Source organism: Callorhinus ursinus, unplaced genomic scaffold, assembly GCF_003265705.2.
Source record: "Callorhinus ursinus isolate GAN/ISIS: 27379988/994484 unplaced genomic scaffold, GSC_fseal_2.0 scaffold1, whole genome shotgun sequence".
In the NCBI taxonomy this organism is placed as follows: Eukaryota; Metazoa; Chordata; class Mammalia; order Carnivora; family Otariidae; genus Callorhinus; species Callorhinus ursinus.
In genome coordinates this window covers 62,381,407-62,398,373 of record NW_027397063.1, presented here as the reverse complement: position 1 = coordinate 62,398,373, position 16,967 = coordinate 62,381,407, and the positions used below count along the sequence as shown (strand labels likewise).

Below are 16,967 nucleotides of genomic sequence, written 5' to 3'. Positions count from 1 at the left end.
CTAATTTATCTCCATATCTTAAGCACCAATTATCAAAATATAAATGAATACCTGAAATAAATAGAATATCTTACTGGAATAGTCCTTAAACTCATCATATTCTGAAATCATTAGAGCTGCATTAGATCTTTCCAGTTCCCAGGCCATATATGTACCATCTTCCATGAGATCTAGCTAAATCATCTAAATTCCTGGTAGAGTGGCTTAGACACACACAAACACACACACACACACACACATCTCTGCCCCATCACCACCCTTAGTTGAGGTACCCCATGTCTCTGTTATGTTTACCCAAACAAACATAACCTAATACTTTAAAAAATATAAACCATAAAAGTTCAACAAATACTGGAACAAAATGACCAAGAGGACAGTACTCATTTTCCTCGCTTTAAACAAAAAAGGCCATACACAGAATTACAAAACTAAAAATACAGGGCTTGCGGGGCGCCTGGGTGGCTCAGTCGTTAAGCGTCTGCCTTCGGCTTGGGTCATGATCCCAGGGTCCTGGGATCGAGTCCCACGTCGGGCTCCCTGCTCAGCTGAGAGCCTGCTTCTCCCTCTCCCACTACCCCTGCTTGTGTTCCCTCTCTACCCGTGTCTCTCTGTCGAATAAATAAAATCTTAAAAAAAAAAAAAATACAGTCCTTGGGGCGCCTCGGTGGCTCAGTTGGTTAAGCGGCTGCCTTAGGCTCAGGTCATGATCCTGGAGTCCTGGGATGGAGCCTGCTTCTTCCTCTCCCTCTGTCCCTTCCCCCACTTCTCATGCTCTCACTCTCAAATAAAATCTTTAAAAAATAAAAATTTAAAAAAATTTAAAATACAGCGTTTAGGGGTGCCCAGCTGGCTCAGTTGGTAGAGCATGCGACTCTTGATCTCAGGGTCATGAGTTCAAGCCCCACGTTGGGCACAGAGCTTACTTAAAAAAAATTTTTTTTTAAGTTAAAAAAATAAAATGCTTATTCATTTTTCAAGTATCCAAAGATAATAAAGAGTTCAAAACCAGAAATGTTCTGTTATATCAAAAGTGATGTCAAAAAAAAAAGTGATGTCATCTGCAACCATTTATTAGGCAAGAAGAGTCATATCAAAGTACTCTTCTTTCACTTTTACATTTTTATTACACCTCTGAATACCTGTATAAATGAATAAATGGCTGAATCATGTCCTAGGCCACCATCTCAAATAGTAACTTGAAAACTTATTTAAATACTGATGAAACTTGGTTCTGATATGCAAAAGAAAAAAATATATATATGTACTCTGCCCTCCCCACCACATATGCTCTTAAGAGGTACCATGTTCCCCTGTCTATTCATACTTCAATATGCTGTCTGTTGATGTTAACTGAATTTTAACTGACATATAATTTCATTTCAGTGCCACTATATTAATCCCATTGTGAAAGAAATGCTTGTAAAAAACACGGAATTCTTTCTTGTAAGAAAATGCTAAGTAAAAAATTAGACTGGGTTTGAAATTTTAGTGGTCTCTAATATTTCTTGTTTTATGGCACTTGGTTGCCTTTTTCAAGTTCTTAAACATACCTTCAAAAAGAACTATTATGACTAGTCAAGTCATACATGTCAAATTATAAAAGATTTATTCCCATAAAAACACCAGAATGTTTTAGGAAATTAAGCAGTGCTAGCATATATAAATGTGTATCATTACATTACTCTATGAAACAAATACTGTCAACCAAACCCTGGTTTATTGGCTTCTGTTCTGGAACATGCTTGTCCTCAATGCATTGCCCTAAATAAACAGAAGGACATGCTTGCCTTTTTATTTTTATTTTTTTTTCAAAGATTTTATTTTTAAGTAATCTCTACACCCAATGTGGGGCTCAACTTCAAAACCCCGAGATCAAGAATTATATGCTCCACTGACTGAGCCAGCCAGGTGCCCCATACCTTTTCATTTTTTAAGTAGCTTCTACTTACTTTATTTTCTAATTTTTTCCCAAGAAAAATAGTGGAATAAGAGCTTTTGTTTAAAAAAAAAAAAGAAGTCACTGAAGATACAAAAAAGAAGGACACCTGGGTGGCTCAGTCGGTAGAGCATGTGACTCTTGATCTCAGGGTCGTGAGTTCAAGCCCCAAGTTTGGCATGGAGCAAAAGATACAAAAAAGATTTTTTTTGTAAATGTACAACTTAATAAAAAATACTCTAAAAATGACAATCTGAATTGTCTTCCTGACAAATTCAGTACTAAGTCTTAGTACTTAGTACTTAGTTTCATCTAACCAATTCATATATTCAAAACAGTATAATAAAATACAAAAGGAGAATGGAAATGCTTTAAGGAATAATCAATCTTGATATCAATAATTTCTTAGCTATCCTACTTTATTTTCTTTAAACTCTGGATGAGTAACTTTAATATTCAAAATTAATGTTTAAATAAACTGCTTCATCCAAAATATTTTATTCTTATTTATAATGATTTTCTCAATTTTTAGCTGAAATTAAAATGTTTCTAGTCAATAAAATGAGAATAATTTGTCTCTAACATATAAAGTACTCATTTTCGTAACCGAATGAAGATATAAAATCACTTCTCACAAGATAAATATTTAACACAATTAAGTTTCCTCTTCTATTGGCATTTGCTTGAAGATTATCAAAGGTCTATACAACAACAGAGCACTACATTCTGGAATTGGTTGAAAGTGATCCAAAATTTCCTCTGGTACACATAATTCTAGAACAATACTTCTAATCGCAAGTCAATAGGTCTTATTTAGGTTTATGGGAAGCATTAAACTCCATAAAACTTATAGGGAAAAATGGCCATATTTGAAAACAGCCACAAGGATTAGAGTGGAACACAGGATGGTAATGAGCAGAGTCACAGAACATACTAAAGAGGTATGTATAGTCAGTCCCACTGGAACCTGTAGAGTCACGTTCTTATATACCTAGACAGAGAGAGAGAGAGAGAGAGGTTAGAGACATTTAAAATGCATGTCCTAAGGTGAGACCAGTATTTGACTTTTAATATAATATTTTTCTTTTAGTATCTTTCAGCCAATGCTACACTACAGGTAACATTACTATTTGAGTGATTCTTTTGGATTCAACATTTCATTTAATATAACAGAATCAGACTCAATCACAATAATCCTTAAATTCTCATTAGTTTTGACTACTACTTTCCCCCAATGCTAGCTATCTCCCATTGTCACCTCTGTAATCAATATAAACATTTACTTCCTTTTGCTACGTTTCATATTAGAATACAGAATTCTCTCTCAAAGCCCCAAAGGAAAAACGTTAAAACAACAATAAAGCTAAAGTATCCAATCACTCCTGTTTTGCTGTTTCTCTCTTCAAAATACCTTTAAAAAGTCTGTTATTCACAAATCACACAATTGAATATCTTTTACTGTTAAAACATCAAAGTCATTGTCATCCTGACCAGCAAAACAAGTTCTTCTACAGTTCAACTTGGTTTCTATTTTCTCTTTGGTTTTGAAGATCAAGGGGGTCAGTTAGAAACTCTAGGAAATTTTATGGTTTAAAATAGGTTTTTAAAAACATTAAAATTTAGGTAACTTGGGAATGCTCTTATCTTTGGTTCCTTTTTATAAATATCTGGAGTATAATTTCACACCCCAAACAAATGTTACCAGCATAATCTGAAACAAAGCCACCAGAAATTTAGCTTTCAAAAAAATGGTGTCTTAAACCAACAAGCCTTAGTGTATGTAGATCACCCCCTTAGTAACGGCCACCTATTTTTCTGGTATATATAAACAAGAAATGTTAATAGACACATATACAATTCAAAGGCATTAATTATGACCTCTTATTTCAAGTTATGTGGTCTAAAAGAGAACTGAATTCAAAATGTTTTAATAAGGTAATTACTTATTTTGTAGCAATGCATACAACCAGTATTTTAAATTAATAAATTGTAAACACTAATTAATACTCTTCATTCACATAAGAAAATCACATGTAATTCTCCAGATGTATATTAGAGTGTGAAAAAAGATTCGGGTTCCATACAGTAATGGAAATCTACTCAAAAGCAACTCTACATTGTAAAAGATATCAGCACAGTCATACATCTTACCAATTGTCAGTTCTAAGAGAGTTCCCCACTACAAAATAGCAGTGCTTTGTAGTAAGCCTTCACCATACGTAGTTGTTTTCTAGGCTAGCTGGTAGACAGGCTTCAAAGCAACTCCAAGGAAAATACTTCAAATCTAAATATCTACAATAGCCATATTAACAAATCTGCTTTACGTTTACCTGACAGTCTGTCTGTTGGTTTAACATTTTAAATTTATTTTACTTTTATTGCAGACTCATTTGACTCCTTATAAAAGTAAATTGTAAAAATGATGACACAGATTGTGCTATTCCACCAAAGGAAGCAGGCATTAAAGAGAATTAGGGTCAAAGAGAAACACAAACAGATATTACAACCATCAGTTAAAATGCAGCTCATAAAAGAGGAAGGAAAGGACAGAAAAAGAGGGAAAGAAAAGAAATGGTTGTATAAGATCGCCACTCTGAAGAGAGAGAAGTAGACCATGTTAACTAAAGAGGGTAAATAGAAAACTGTACACTCTTTAGACAAAGCCAATGTTAATGAAGTAAGAATACTTACCTAATTTAGTAACTGAAAACAAGGTCAGAGGTCAAAACTATAAACATGGCTGGCCACAACCTGGATTTAGATATATAAATAGCAATACAACTGTCTAGAAACTTTATCACAGTTGAAATACTACTATTTGGAGTCTTTATTACCCTTTTCTCACTCGTTCTGTGCCATATAATGAAGTTAACTAATTGTTGTTTGTTGTTCAAAAATTAATGAAAAGTTCTAAATAAAATAAAGTTGTACTGATAAAGTAAAACCAAGAATGAAACCAGACCACTTTCTTACACCATACACAAAAATAAACTCAAAATGGATTAAAGACCTAAATGTGAGACAGGAAACCATCAAACTCCTGGAAGAAAACATAGACAGTAATTTCTTGGACATCAGCTGTCGAAACATTTTTCTAGATAAAGTAAAACCAGATGGACGTAGCACTGTTCTTCGTTGCTACTCCACATCTTTAAAAAGCATATTAGCTATACTTAGGCTCTGAACCAATGAGGCATAAACTAACCCTAAGTCTCCAGTCCCCAAATTAAATGATTCTGTAACAATAGAAATGAGGAACCACTGCTGCCATTAGTAGCAAAGAAACAACATTAAAAACACAAAAAAAACAGCTTTCAATGGTAGAATAGAAAATGCTAATCCCTTAAATGTGACAGAAACATTATGAGTTTTAAATAATGTAGCATGATTGAAAAACAACATAAAGTATTAACTTACTGATTTATATTTCATATTGTTCCATTGGCAGATATCCTTATTCTTCAAAGCACAAGGAGCTGCCACTTGTGACTGAGCCCAGCATTTCAAAATTGGAAACTCTGAGAAAAAGTGGTAGAACATCAGACCAGAAAACCTGCATCTGGACTAGACGCTAGGCCAGTCTTTCATGTTGAGATATGAGTACTCAAACACGTTTCTACACAATGTACATGACCTGAATCCATCTTCACATGCTATTTTTATTTTAGTAGCCTATTCTAAGAGGATGCCTAAGAAATTACAAAATTACCAAGACTGTGCAGAAGTTAAGCATGAGTTCTTAACAAATCCCATTACAGTAGGTGCCACTTTTTTAAAAAAGATGTTATTTATTTATTTATTTGAGAGGGAGAGAGGGAGAGAGAATGAGCAGAGGGAGAGAGGGAGAAGCAGACTCCCTGCTGAGCAGGAAGCCGGATGCATGCGGGGCTCAATCCCAGGATGCAGGGATCATGACCTGAGCCGAAGGCAGACGCCCAAGCAACTGAACCACCCAGGCATCCCCAGTAGGTACCATTTTTTAAAAAATTTAAACTTTTTTTGAAGTATAACATATACGCAGAAAAATGAACAGATCCTAAGCATACAACTAAAAAAATTTCCATAGACTAAACAAACCCATATAAAGACCATTGAGACTAAAAAAAAAAAAAAAAAAAAAAAACAAAAACCAGAACCCCCGGTGCTCTCTCAAGAGGGCACTTTTTCAAACTTTATTCAGACAATGAAAAAAAAGAAAACTAGGTTGGATGAACAAACCTAACAAAGTTGAACAGTTTATTATTTTCTCATCATGAAATATATGATGGCTACAAAGTATGATTAAAAACTTCCTATCCCCCAATCTTTAGTGCTACTGGTTTGTGAATATTCTAATCAACCCAAATTTGAAGACTCAAAGAACCAAAATCGGAAAGGGGCTTCTTAAAGTCTTGATTCTAGGAAGACTGAAAGTGGGGAAGCATAGTTTTAATTTACTCAAATGCACACATAAAAACAGAAAGAACAATTACACCCGAAACCAAAAACTCATGGCCAACATTTACAACAAAACTAGGTGGTAAAGTATCCCCTCAAACACGAAAACCTATGCAGGTGGAGACAAAACAGCAACAGCTGCAAGTGCAGCAAATCAGCATGAAGAAACAGAAAGTAACACAGGGGCAGAGGATCAATGGTCAAAAAAAGAAACACACCAGACATTATATGCGTAGTCCTACAAGAACACAGCACCACCTATAGTCTTGTCAAAACAATCAAAGCTGAATCTGATCACACCTCTGGAGCCAGCAGCCAATTTCCAGAAATAAAGAAGCTAGATGAACAGCATGAGTACAATCACCATAACCCCAGCCACAAGAAACTAGACAGGTCAAATGGCCCAGGTTTCTCGACAGGTGAATCAAAAAAAAAAAGAAAGGGGAAGAGGGGAAACCTGTAAATTAAGAGACTTAATGGAAATACATTTCTTTAAATGGGGAAGAGGCTTTACTATCTAAGAATACCCACTTGGGCGAAAAAAGTATAAAGAAACATTAGCAAGTGATTAAGTCAGGATATGGGTTAGTCTGAGAGGAAAGGAGGAGGCTATGACTGAGACAAGACACAGAGAGCCGCTGCTAGGGTGACTGGCAAAGCTCTTTACAAGGGTATTTGCCTTATAATAATTTACTAAAATATTTGCTTATGAGGTTTTCTTATATCTATGGTGTATTTTATGATCAAAAAGTTAAAAAAAAAAAAAAAAGAGGGGCGCCTGGGTGGCTCAGTCAGTTAAGCATCTGCCTTTGGCTCAGGTCATGATCCCAAGGTCCTGGGACCAAGTCCCACATCAGGCTCCTTGGTTGGCAGGGAGCCTGCTTCCCTCTGCCTGCCTCTCCCCCTGCTTGTGTGCGCGCTCTCTCTCTCTCTCTCTGACAAATAAATAAATAAGATCTTAAAAAAAAAAAGTTAAAAAAGAAAGAAAAAAGAAACCTGCTTTTGTCATCCCTGTCCTTGACTTCAGACTCGCCACCATACCTTTATTTTTATTTTCAACCCTCAGAAAAGACTTGCAACCCTCACCTTGGTCACAATACATCAATAAATCAGGGTTATTGACCACAATCAAGGTTTCCCCATCTTTACTATGTGGCCGATGATAGCGGTAGTGCACAGGCAAAAAAGCTTGGAAACAGTCAATGCACTGTGAATCTTGTCTGGCATAAATCAGAACTTCGGATTCCTTGGACAAATAATTGGGAGCTTCTATATTAAAGTCTTCTGAAACCATCACTGCCTGTCAAAAAGAAAACAAATATTAATCCAGAAGAAGAAACGAGTGCAGAGGATTAATAAATAAAGCCAGAAGATTGCTATACAGATGAACAGAAATGTCCAATTCACTCCCCTTATAATTTCCATTTCATTCCATCCTCAATTTTAAATAGAAAATACAAGATGTGATCTATGTTTAATAAAAGTTTACTAAAAGTAAACTGAGGAAATTTTACTAATAAAAATTATGTATTTATAATAGCCTTATCAACCTTTGTTTAGGTGACAAAAGAGGTACTAAGAAAAGAGAAATTTTGTGAATACAACATTATTTAATAAATATGAAAACTATGACAAAAACAGTTAACCCAGTATTGGATTGAAATGATTGGTATCATTTTGGTAATTTCCTGTTCTTCAGAGAAGCAAGTAAGATGGCAGTAAGATAGAGCACTGTGGTCAGGAAGTCAAAGCCAAGGTCAGCACTCTTCTCATATTAGGTATAAAGAGTTAAAAGAAAAATAGTAAATGATTCTTTAAAAAAATAATATGGTAAAAACCATTTTAAAACAGGTATTCTAGGGGCGCCTGGGTGGCTCAGTCAGTTAAGTGTCTGCCTTCGGCTCAGGTCGTGATCTCAGGGTCCTGGGATGGAGCCCGGTGACAGGCTCCCTGCTCAGCGGGGAGTCTTCTTCTCCCTCTCCCTCTGCCCCTCCCCCCACTTGTGTTTTCGCTCACTCTCTCTCAAATGAAGAAATAAAAAATCTTAAAGAAAAAAAAAGGTATTCTACTCCAAAAGTAAAAATTCATATGTGGCAGAAAATAGCCCTAAATTATAACATGTGTATATTATATGTATATATATAATACACACACACACACACATATATATAATCCATCTACACATATTTATGTTTGAGGCTCCATATATATATATATATATATCCATCCACACATATTTATGTATAAACATACATATACACATTCATACTCACATATATTTATACACACATATATAGGCACTATATAATCTGAGTCTGTATGTGTGTATGTACAGATGTATACACACACAACTTATCTCTAGATTCCCTATGTGAAGTCCTGACATAGCTCCAAGAAAAAAAAACAGAATTAACATCTTCCCGTCATGGCAAGCAAACATCCTAATTCTCCTGTTTGATAGTGACACCAAGTGCTGCATTTTTTCCCATGTTTTTCCTTCTCTGTTTATCACAGAAATAAAAAGAATTCATTGGCAAAGGCCAAGTAGTTATATAATCTTATGAATCATAATAACTTTAAAGGTGATCAAATTAAACCACTGTCCCAATGAGGGCATTCATTGTTCAAGGATCCAGCCACTGCTTGAATACTCTCAAGGACTAAAAGGGAGGTTATTACATTGAGTCATATCATTTTATCTTCTGTTAAAAGGTTATTCCTTTTTTCTTTTTTTAGATTTATTTATTTGAGAGAGAGAGAGCAAGAGCCTGGGGAGGAGGTGCAGAGGGAGAGAGAGAGAGTCTTAAGCAGGCTGGGTGCTGAGCGCAGAGCCCAACACAGGGCTTGATCCCACAACACAGAGATCACAACCCAAGCCGACACCCAAGAGTCAGATGCTCAACCTACTACGCGACCAAGGGACCCCTATTCCTTTTTTATAAGTAGAAATCTAATGCTCTGGCCTTTAACATTCACAACTGTCCTTGCTTACAGTATCTACAATAAATCTGTTCCTTATTTCACTAAGGGTCACTCAAACATCGCCACTAAGTTTTCTCCTCCTCAGAGAAACAGTCATAGCTCTCTTAGGGGCGCCTGGGTAAACAGCAATAATGTATTATCAAAAAACTGAAAGATGCATAAAAAATTCATCCAAAAAGAGCATATACTTGTTAACAGACATGGACCTATACCTTTTCACAACAACACTCAACTACACATCACAAACCACCACAGCTAAGTTAAATGAATTAAGCTATGAAATTGTGCCATACCTATAACATTTGCCCAATCTTTCTCTGATAAACTGTAGCTCTTTCAAAAACAGAAATAAGTTCTCCCAATTAAGATACAGTAATTGGTGCCTTTGAACAACTTACACAATCTAAAAATATAAAACTTTTTTTTTTAAAGATTTTATTTATTTATTTGACAGAGAGAGACACAGCAAGAGAGGGAACACAAGCAGGGGGAGTGGGAGAGGGAGAGAGAGAAGCAGGCTTCCCTGCCGAGCAGGGAGCCCAAATGCAGGGCTCCATCCCGGGACCCTGGGATCATGACCTGAGCCGAAGGCAGATGCTTAATGACTGAGCCACCCAGGAGCCCCTAAAAATATAAAACTTTATAAAAATGAAATGTAGAATACTTTTCTGACACTGGGATGTTAATTCTAACAGTACATTTTTAAAAATGTTCTATCTTGGGCGCCTGGGTGGCTCAGTTGGTTAAGCGACTGCCTTCGGCTCAGGTCATGATCCTGGAGTCCCGGGATCGAGTCCGCATTGGGCTCCCTGCTCAGCAGGGAGTCTGCTTCTCCCTCTGACCCTCTTCCCTCTCGTGCTCTCTATCTCTCATTCTCTCTCTCTCAAATAAATAAATAAAATCTTTAAAAAAAAAAAGTTCTATCTCAATAGGGCTACCATACGATCCAGCAATTGCACTACTGGGTATTTACCACAAAGATACAAATGTAGGGATCCGAAGGGGTACGTGAACCCCAATGTTTATAGCAGCAATGTCCACAACAGCCAAACTGTGGAAAGAGCCAAGATGTCCATCAACAGATGAATGGATAAAGATGTGGTATATATACACAATGGAATATTATGCAGCCATCAAAAGGAATCTTGCCAAAAGGATCTTGCCATTTGCAACGACGTGGATGGAACTGGAGGGTGTTATGCTGAGTGAAATAAGTCAATCAGAGAAAGACATGTATCATATGACTTCACTGATATGAGGAATTCTTAATCTCAGGAAACAAACTGAGTGTTGCTGGAGTGGTGGGGGGTGGGAGGGATGGGGTGGCTGGGTGACAAACATTGGGGAGGGTATGTACTACGGTGAGCGCTGTGAATTGTGCAAGACTGTTGAATCACAGATCTGTACTTCTGAAACAAATAATGCAATATATGTTAAGAAAAAAAAGAGAAGATAGCAGGAGGGGAAGAATGAAGGGGAGTAAGTCGGAGGGGGAGACAAACCATGAGAGACGATGGACTCTGAAAAACAAACTGAGGGTTCTAGAGGGGAGGGGGGTGGGGGGATGGGTTAGCCTGGTGATGGGTATTAAAGAGGGCACATTCTGCGTGGAGCACTGGGTGTTATGCACAAACAATGAATCATGGAACACTACATCAAAAACTAAGGATGTCATGTATGGTGATTAACATAACAATAAAAAATAAAAATAAATAAAAATGTTCTATCTGGCTAAAGATTCACCAATTTTATCCATCTCAAAGAACCAGCTTTCAGTTTCACTGGTTTTCCCTATTGTGTTTCTATTTTCTAATTCACTGATTTCTGCTGTTTTTACTATTCCCATTCTCCTACTTACTTTGGTTTCATGTGCTCTTCTTTTTTTAATTTTTTGTAATTTAGGGAGGCTTGGCTATCACTAATCTGAGACCTTTCTTCTTTCTAAAATAGGCATTTTAGGACTATAAATTTCCCCCTAAATGCAGCTCTAGCAGCACCCTACTAATTCTAATATATTGTGTTTTCACTTTTATTCAGCTCAAAATACTTTATTTCTCTTTTGATTTCTTCTTTGACCTACTGGACTACTTAGAAGTATGTTAGTTGGCTCCCAAATGTTTGAGGCTTTCCCAGCAATCCTTCCATTCCTGATATCTACTTTAATTCCTCTGTAGTCAAAGAACAGACTTTGTAAAACGAATTTGTCTAAATATATTGAGACTTGTTTTATGACCTAGAATATGCTCTATCTTGATAAATGTTCCATGTACACCTAAAAAGAATGTATATTCCACTATTGTTGGGTGGAGCGTTCTATAAGTGCCAGATTAGGTCAAGTTGACAGTTTTATTCAAATCTTATATATTCTTACTTTCTATTTAGTATATCAATTAATGAGAAAAGGGTACCAAAATCTTCAACTGTAACTGTAGATTTGTCTATTATACCTCACAGTTCTACCAGTTTTTCTTCATGCATTTTGAATCTGTGTTATTAGGTACATAAATGTTTATGGTTATTATTTTCTTCTGATGAGTTTATCCCATTATCAAAATGACTTTCTTTAGCTCTGGTGATAGTCTTTGCTCTGAAATCCCCTTCACCTAAAATTAATATAGCCACTTCAGCTTCCTTTTGACCAGTGTGAACACATTATATCTTTTCTTTTAAAATTTACTGTTCATTTCTTGTAAGCAACATACAGTTGGATCTTGCTTTCTTATCCAATCTGATGATCTCTGCCTTTTAATAGGGATATTTAGACATTTACATTTAATGTGACTACTGATATGGTTAAGTTGATATTTATCATCTTATTTTCTATATTTAACATCCATTCTTTGTTCATGTTCTCTGCTTTTTGGATTAAATGAATGTTTTCTATAATTTCATTATATCTGCTTTGCTGGCATATTAGCTAAAACTCCTTGTTGTGCTTTTTTTAACATTTAATTATTTTTAAGTAGGCTCTAGGCCCAATGTGGGGCTTGAACTCATGACCCTGAGATCAAAAGTCATTTGCCCCACCACCTGAGCCAGCCAGGCACCCCAAAACTCTTTGTTATTTTTATGGTTACTTTAGGGTTTACAGTAAATATCTTTAATGTAGCACAGTCTACCCTTAAATGATATTTTTTTATTTTTTTAAGATTTTATTTATTTGACAGAGAGAGAGAGAGAGAGCACAAGCAGGGGGAGCAGCAGAGGGAGAGGAAGAAGCTGACTCCCTGCTGAGCAAGGAGCCCAATGCAGGGCTCAATCCCAGGACCCTGGGACCATGACCTGAGCAGAAGGCAGATGCTTAACCGACTAAGCCACTCAGGCGCCCCTACCCTTAAGTAATATTAAACTACTTCACATTTAGTGTAACAACCTTACAAAAGTATACTTCCATTTTCTCCTTCCCAACTTTGTGATATTTGTTGTCACGTATTTTATTTTTACATATGGTATAAATGCTATATTATTTTTGTCAATTATCTTGTAAATAAAGAATTTAAATAATAAGAGGGAAAAAAGTCTTATATTTACCCATGTAGTTATCATTTCAAGTGCTCTTCTCTCCTTAGTGTAGATATAGATTTTATCTGGTATCATTTTCCTTCTACCTGAAAGACTTCCTATAACATTTTTTATAGTGGAGGTCTATAGGTGATTAATTCTTTCAGATGTCTGAAGTCTTTATTTCATTTTCACTTTGAAAGATATCATCACTGCATACAGAATTTAAAATTCACATGTTTTTTTCTTTCAAGACTTTAAGGATGGTGTTGTACTGTTTTCTTGTTTGCATTATTTCTGACAAGAAATCTGTTATCTTTTATCTTTGTTCCTTTATATTTTACATGTTTTTCTTTCCCTCTTGACACTTAAAATTTTCTCATTCTCTGGCTTAAATCAACAACACAAGAAACAACAGGTGTTGGCAAGGATGTAGAGAAAGGGGAACCCTCTTGCACTATTGGTGGGAATGCAAACTGGTGTAGCCACTCTAGAAAACAGTATAGAGGTTCCTCAAAATGTTAATGATCCAGCAATAGCACTACTAGGTATCTACCCAAAGAATACAAAAATACTAATTCAAAGGGATACATGCACCCTAATGTTTACAGCAGCATTATCGACAATAGCTAAATTATAGAAACAGTGTTAAGTATCCATCAACTGATGAATGGATAAAGAAGATGCAGGGGTGCCTGGCTGGCTCAGTCAGTAGTAGAGCATGTGACTCTTGATCTCAGGGTTGTAAGGTTAAGCCCCACATTGGACAGGGAACCTACTTAAAAAAAAAAATGTAGTATATAAATATAATGAAATATTATTCAGCCATAAAAAAGAATGAAATCTTGCCATTTGCAATGACATGGACAGAGCTAGAAGGGTATTATGCTAAGTGAAGTAAGTCACAGAAAGACAAATACCATACGATTTTACTCCTACGTGGAATTTAAGAAAGAAAACAAATGAACAAAGAGAAAAAAAGAGAGAGAGGCAAACCAAGAAACAGATTTCTTAACTACAGAGAACAAACTGATGGCTACCAGAAAGGAGGTAAGTGGGGGGATGTGTTAAACATGTGATGGGGATTAAGGAGTGCAGTTGTTATGATGAGCACTGGGTGATATATGGAAGTGCTGAATCACCATTTTGTACACCTGAAACTAATATTACACTGTATGTTAACTAACTGGAATTTAAATAACTTAATCTTTTTCTCATTCTCATTGTTTTATTTTTTTTTAAAGATTTTATTCATCTGAGAGAGAAAAAGAGAGAGAAAGCACAAGGTGGAAGAGGGGCAGACAGAGAGGGAGAAGCAGACTCCCCATTGAGCATGGAGCCCAACATGGGGCTCAATCCCCGGACCCCGAGATCATGACTTGAGCCAAAGTCAGACACTTAACTGACTGACCCACCCTGGCACCTCTCATTCTCATTGTTTTAAACAATTTGAGTATCATGTACCTCAGTATAGTTTTCTTCATGTTTCTGGTACTTGAGCATCTTAGATATGTGGATTTATAGTTTTCATCAAATCTGGAAATTTCTCAGCCATTATTTCTTCAAATATTTTTTTTCCATCTCCATTTCCCTCTTCTCTCCTTGGAGATTCCAATCACACCTTCCCCACCCCACCCCCCACACTGAGCTTTATTGAGATATAATTGACATATAACATTGTATAGGTCTAAGGCATACAACATAATCATCTGAAATACATTTATAATGCAAAATGATTGCCACAGTAAGGTTAGTTAGCACAACCATCATCACACATAGTTACCTTCTCATGTGTGTGTGTGCGTGTGTACAGTGAAAACTTTTATTACTTTTTAAAGTAATCTCTACATCCAACATGGGGCTCAAACTCACGATCCTGAGATTAAGAGTCATATGCTCTACTGAGCCAGCCAGGCACCCCCGATGAGCATTTTTAAAGTATACTCTTTTAACAACTTTCAAATATACAATACACTATTGTTAACTATAGTCACATGCTATACACTAGACCCCCAGAATTTACTCATGTTATAACTGGATGTCTGTATTCTTTGACCACCTTCACCTGTTTATTCCATACTCTTGCTTCTGGCAACCACCAAACTACCCTCTGTTTCTATGAGTTCAGGTTTTTTTTAGATTCCAAATATAAATGAGATCATACAGTATTTGTCTTTCTCTGTCTGACTTACTTCACTTAGCTTGTAGCAAATGGCAGGATTTTCTTCTTTTTTTAGGTGAATAACATTCCACTGTATATATTTACATACATATTTTCTTTACCCACTCATCTGTTGATGGACACTTAGGCTGTTTCCATAGCTTGTCTACTGTGAATGCTGCTGCAAGGAACATGGGGGTAGAGATATCTCTTCAAGATAGTCCAATACAGGTATAGTAGGCCACTTGAAGTTGTCCCACAACTCACTATTACTCTATTCACTTTTTATGTTTCTTTTTTTTTTTTAAATCTGTTTTAGGTAGCTTCTATTACTGTCTTCAAGTCCATTAATCTTTTCTTCTGCAATGTTTAAAATGCCATTAATTTTATCCAGAATATTTTCTATTTCATACACTGTAGTCTTAATCTTCACAAGTTTACTGTTGTCCTTTTACATATCTTCCACATCTATACTTAGTTTTTTGAACATATGGAATACAGTTATAATAACTGTTTTCATAGCCCAATTCTAACATCTGGGTCAGTTCTGGATTGGTTTTGATTGATTTATTTATCTCCTCATTACAGGCTATATTTTCCCCCATCCTTGCATCTGATGTTTTATTAAAATCAAGACACTGTGATTTTGATATTGTTGGATGCTGGATATTTCTGTATTCCTATAAGTATTCTTGAGCTTTGCTTGTATGCAGTAAAGTTACTTACAGTTTGACTTTTTAAAGGTTGTGCTTTTATGATTTGTTAAACAGGAATGCCATTATGTTCAGGCTAGGGCTAAATATCCCCCACTACCGAGTAAAAGTTCTTCTGTTTACCTAATGCCCAATGAATTATGAGGCTTTTCCTAGCATGGTTGCTGGGAACAGACACTACTACTGGCCCTATGTGAGTGTCTGACACTGTAACCTCTAAATTTTCATATGGTTCTTTTCCCAGAAGCAAGTAGTTTCCTCACACACATGCACTAATCAATACTCAACTATGTACTTGAGGGGAACCTTTTATGGATCTCTGGAGTTATCTCTGCAATTCTCTTCTCTCTGCTACACTGCCTTGTGAATTCTGGTGACCTTGGTCTTCCCAGAATTTCACCTTCATCTCATCAACTCAAGAAATCCACTAGGCTCTGCTTGGGTTCTTGCTCCCTATACTACAGCCTGAAAACTCTCCAAGGCAGTAAGCTGGGACAGTCCTAGAGCTCACCTTATTTGTTTTCCATTTATTTCAGATATCACTGCCCTCACTGCCTGATATTCAATGATCTTTTCCATTATTTCATATATTTTGTCTAATACTTGGTTGTTTCAAGTGGGAGAGTAAATCTGGTCCCTGTCCTCCAACTTGGTCAGGGCATAATTCCTAATACTACACATTTTGATTGAGTAAAACTTATGATTTCAAAAACATAGCATTTCCATTTTGACTGAAAGAACAGCAATTTCATATGCTTCAATCTAATATTATGCTGTTTTCAAAGAATGTGAGATATTTTGATTAAATATATCAAATAGCCCTACCTAAAAATGAAGTGAGATTCATTTGAAGTGCCTTATTCATGGTGACTCTGTTTAAGGCTTGTCTTTATTTTCAAATTGCTCACAAACCATCACAAACTCCTTACAAAACATTTTATTGCCACCATCACTCATTTAATTTGAACCCATTGTTCTATCTGCTGCAGTCACAAATTTTATCTCATGGAATAGTCAAGATCTCAATCTACATACATAAGTATCAATCATTCCCTACATAAAAATTTCCTTCTATCCAGTTATATTCATCATTTAATACCATTTCTTGAGACAAAGTTTCTCTGCACAAAGAATCAGGCCACAGTCTCAACAGCTAGGCAGAAAGAAATAGCATCTCATATATCAGGAAATCAACTTCTAATTATCTATGTGTCACAAATGAGACATCTATTTGAAA

At 36.0% G+C, this 16,967-nt stretch overlaps 1 protein-coding gene and 1 non-coding gene across 2 annotated transcripts in view; one reads left to right on the top strand and one right to left on the bottom strand.

Moving 5' to 3' along the window:
* The first annotated feature begins 840 nt into the window (after positions 1 to 840).
* TRNAK-CUU (transfer RNA lysine (anticodon CUU)) lies at positions 841 to 913 on the top strand. Its single transcript has one exon. It is a non-coding gene; the product is annotated as a tRNA-Lys (tRNA).
* A 782-nt stretch (positions 914 to 1,695) lies between these two features.
* The window catches only part of PIGX (phosphatidylinositol glycan anchor biosynthesis class X), a gene marked incomplete at its 5' end in the record, with an annotated part of 35,082 nt that continues 19,810 nt past the window's right edge, over positions 1,696 to 16,967 (bottom strand). The window contains 3 exons of the mRNA XM_025866484.2: positions 1,696 to 2,927; positions 5,354 to 5,454; positions 7,460 to 7,673. Of these exons, the coding sequence (XP_025722269.1) occupies positions 2,784 to 2,927; positions 5,354 to 5,454; positions 7,460 to 7,673 (459 nt within the window). The remainder of the gene's footprint in view (positions 2,928 to 5,353; positions 5,455 to 7,459; positions 7,674 to 16,967) is intronic.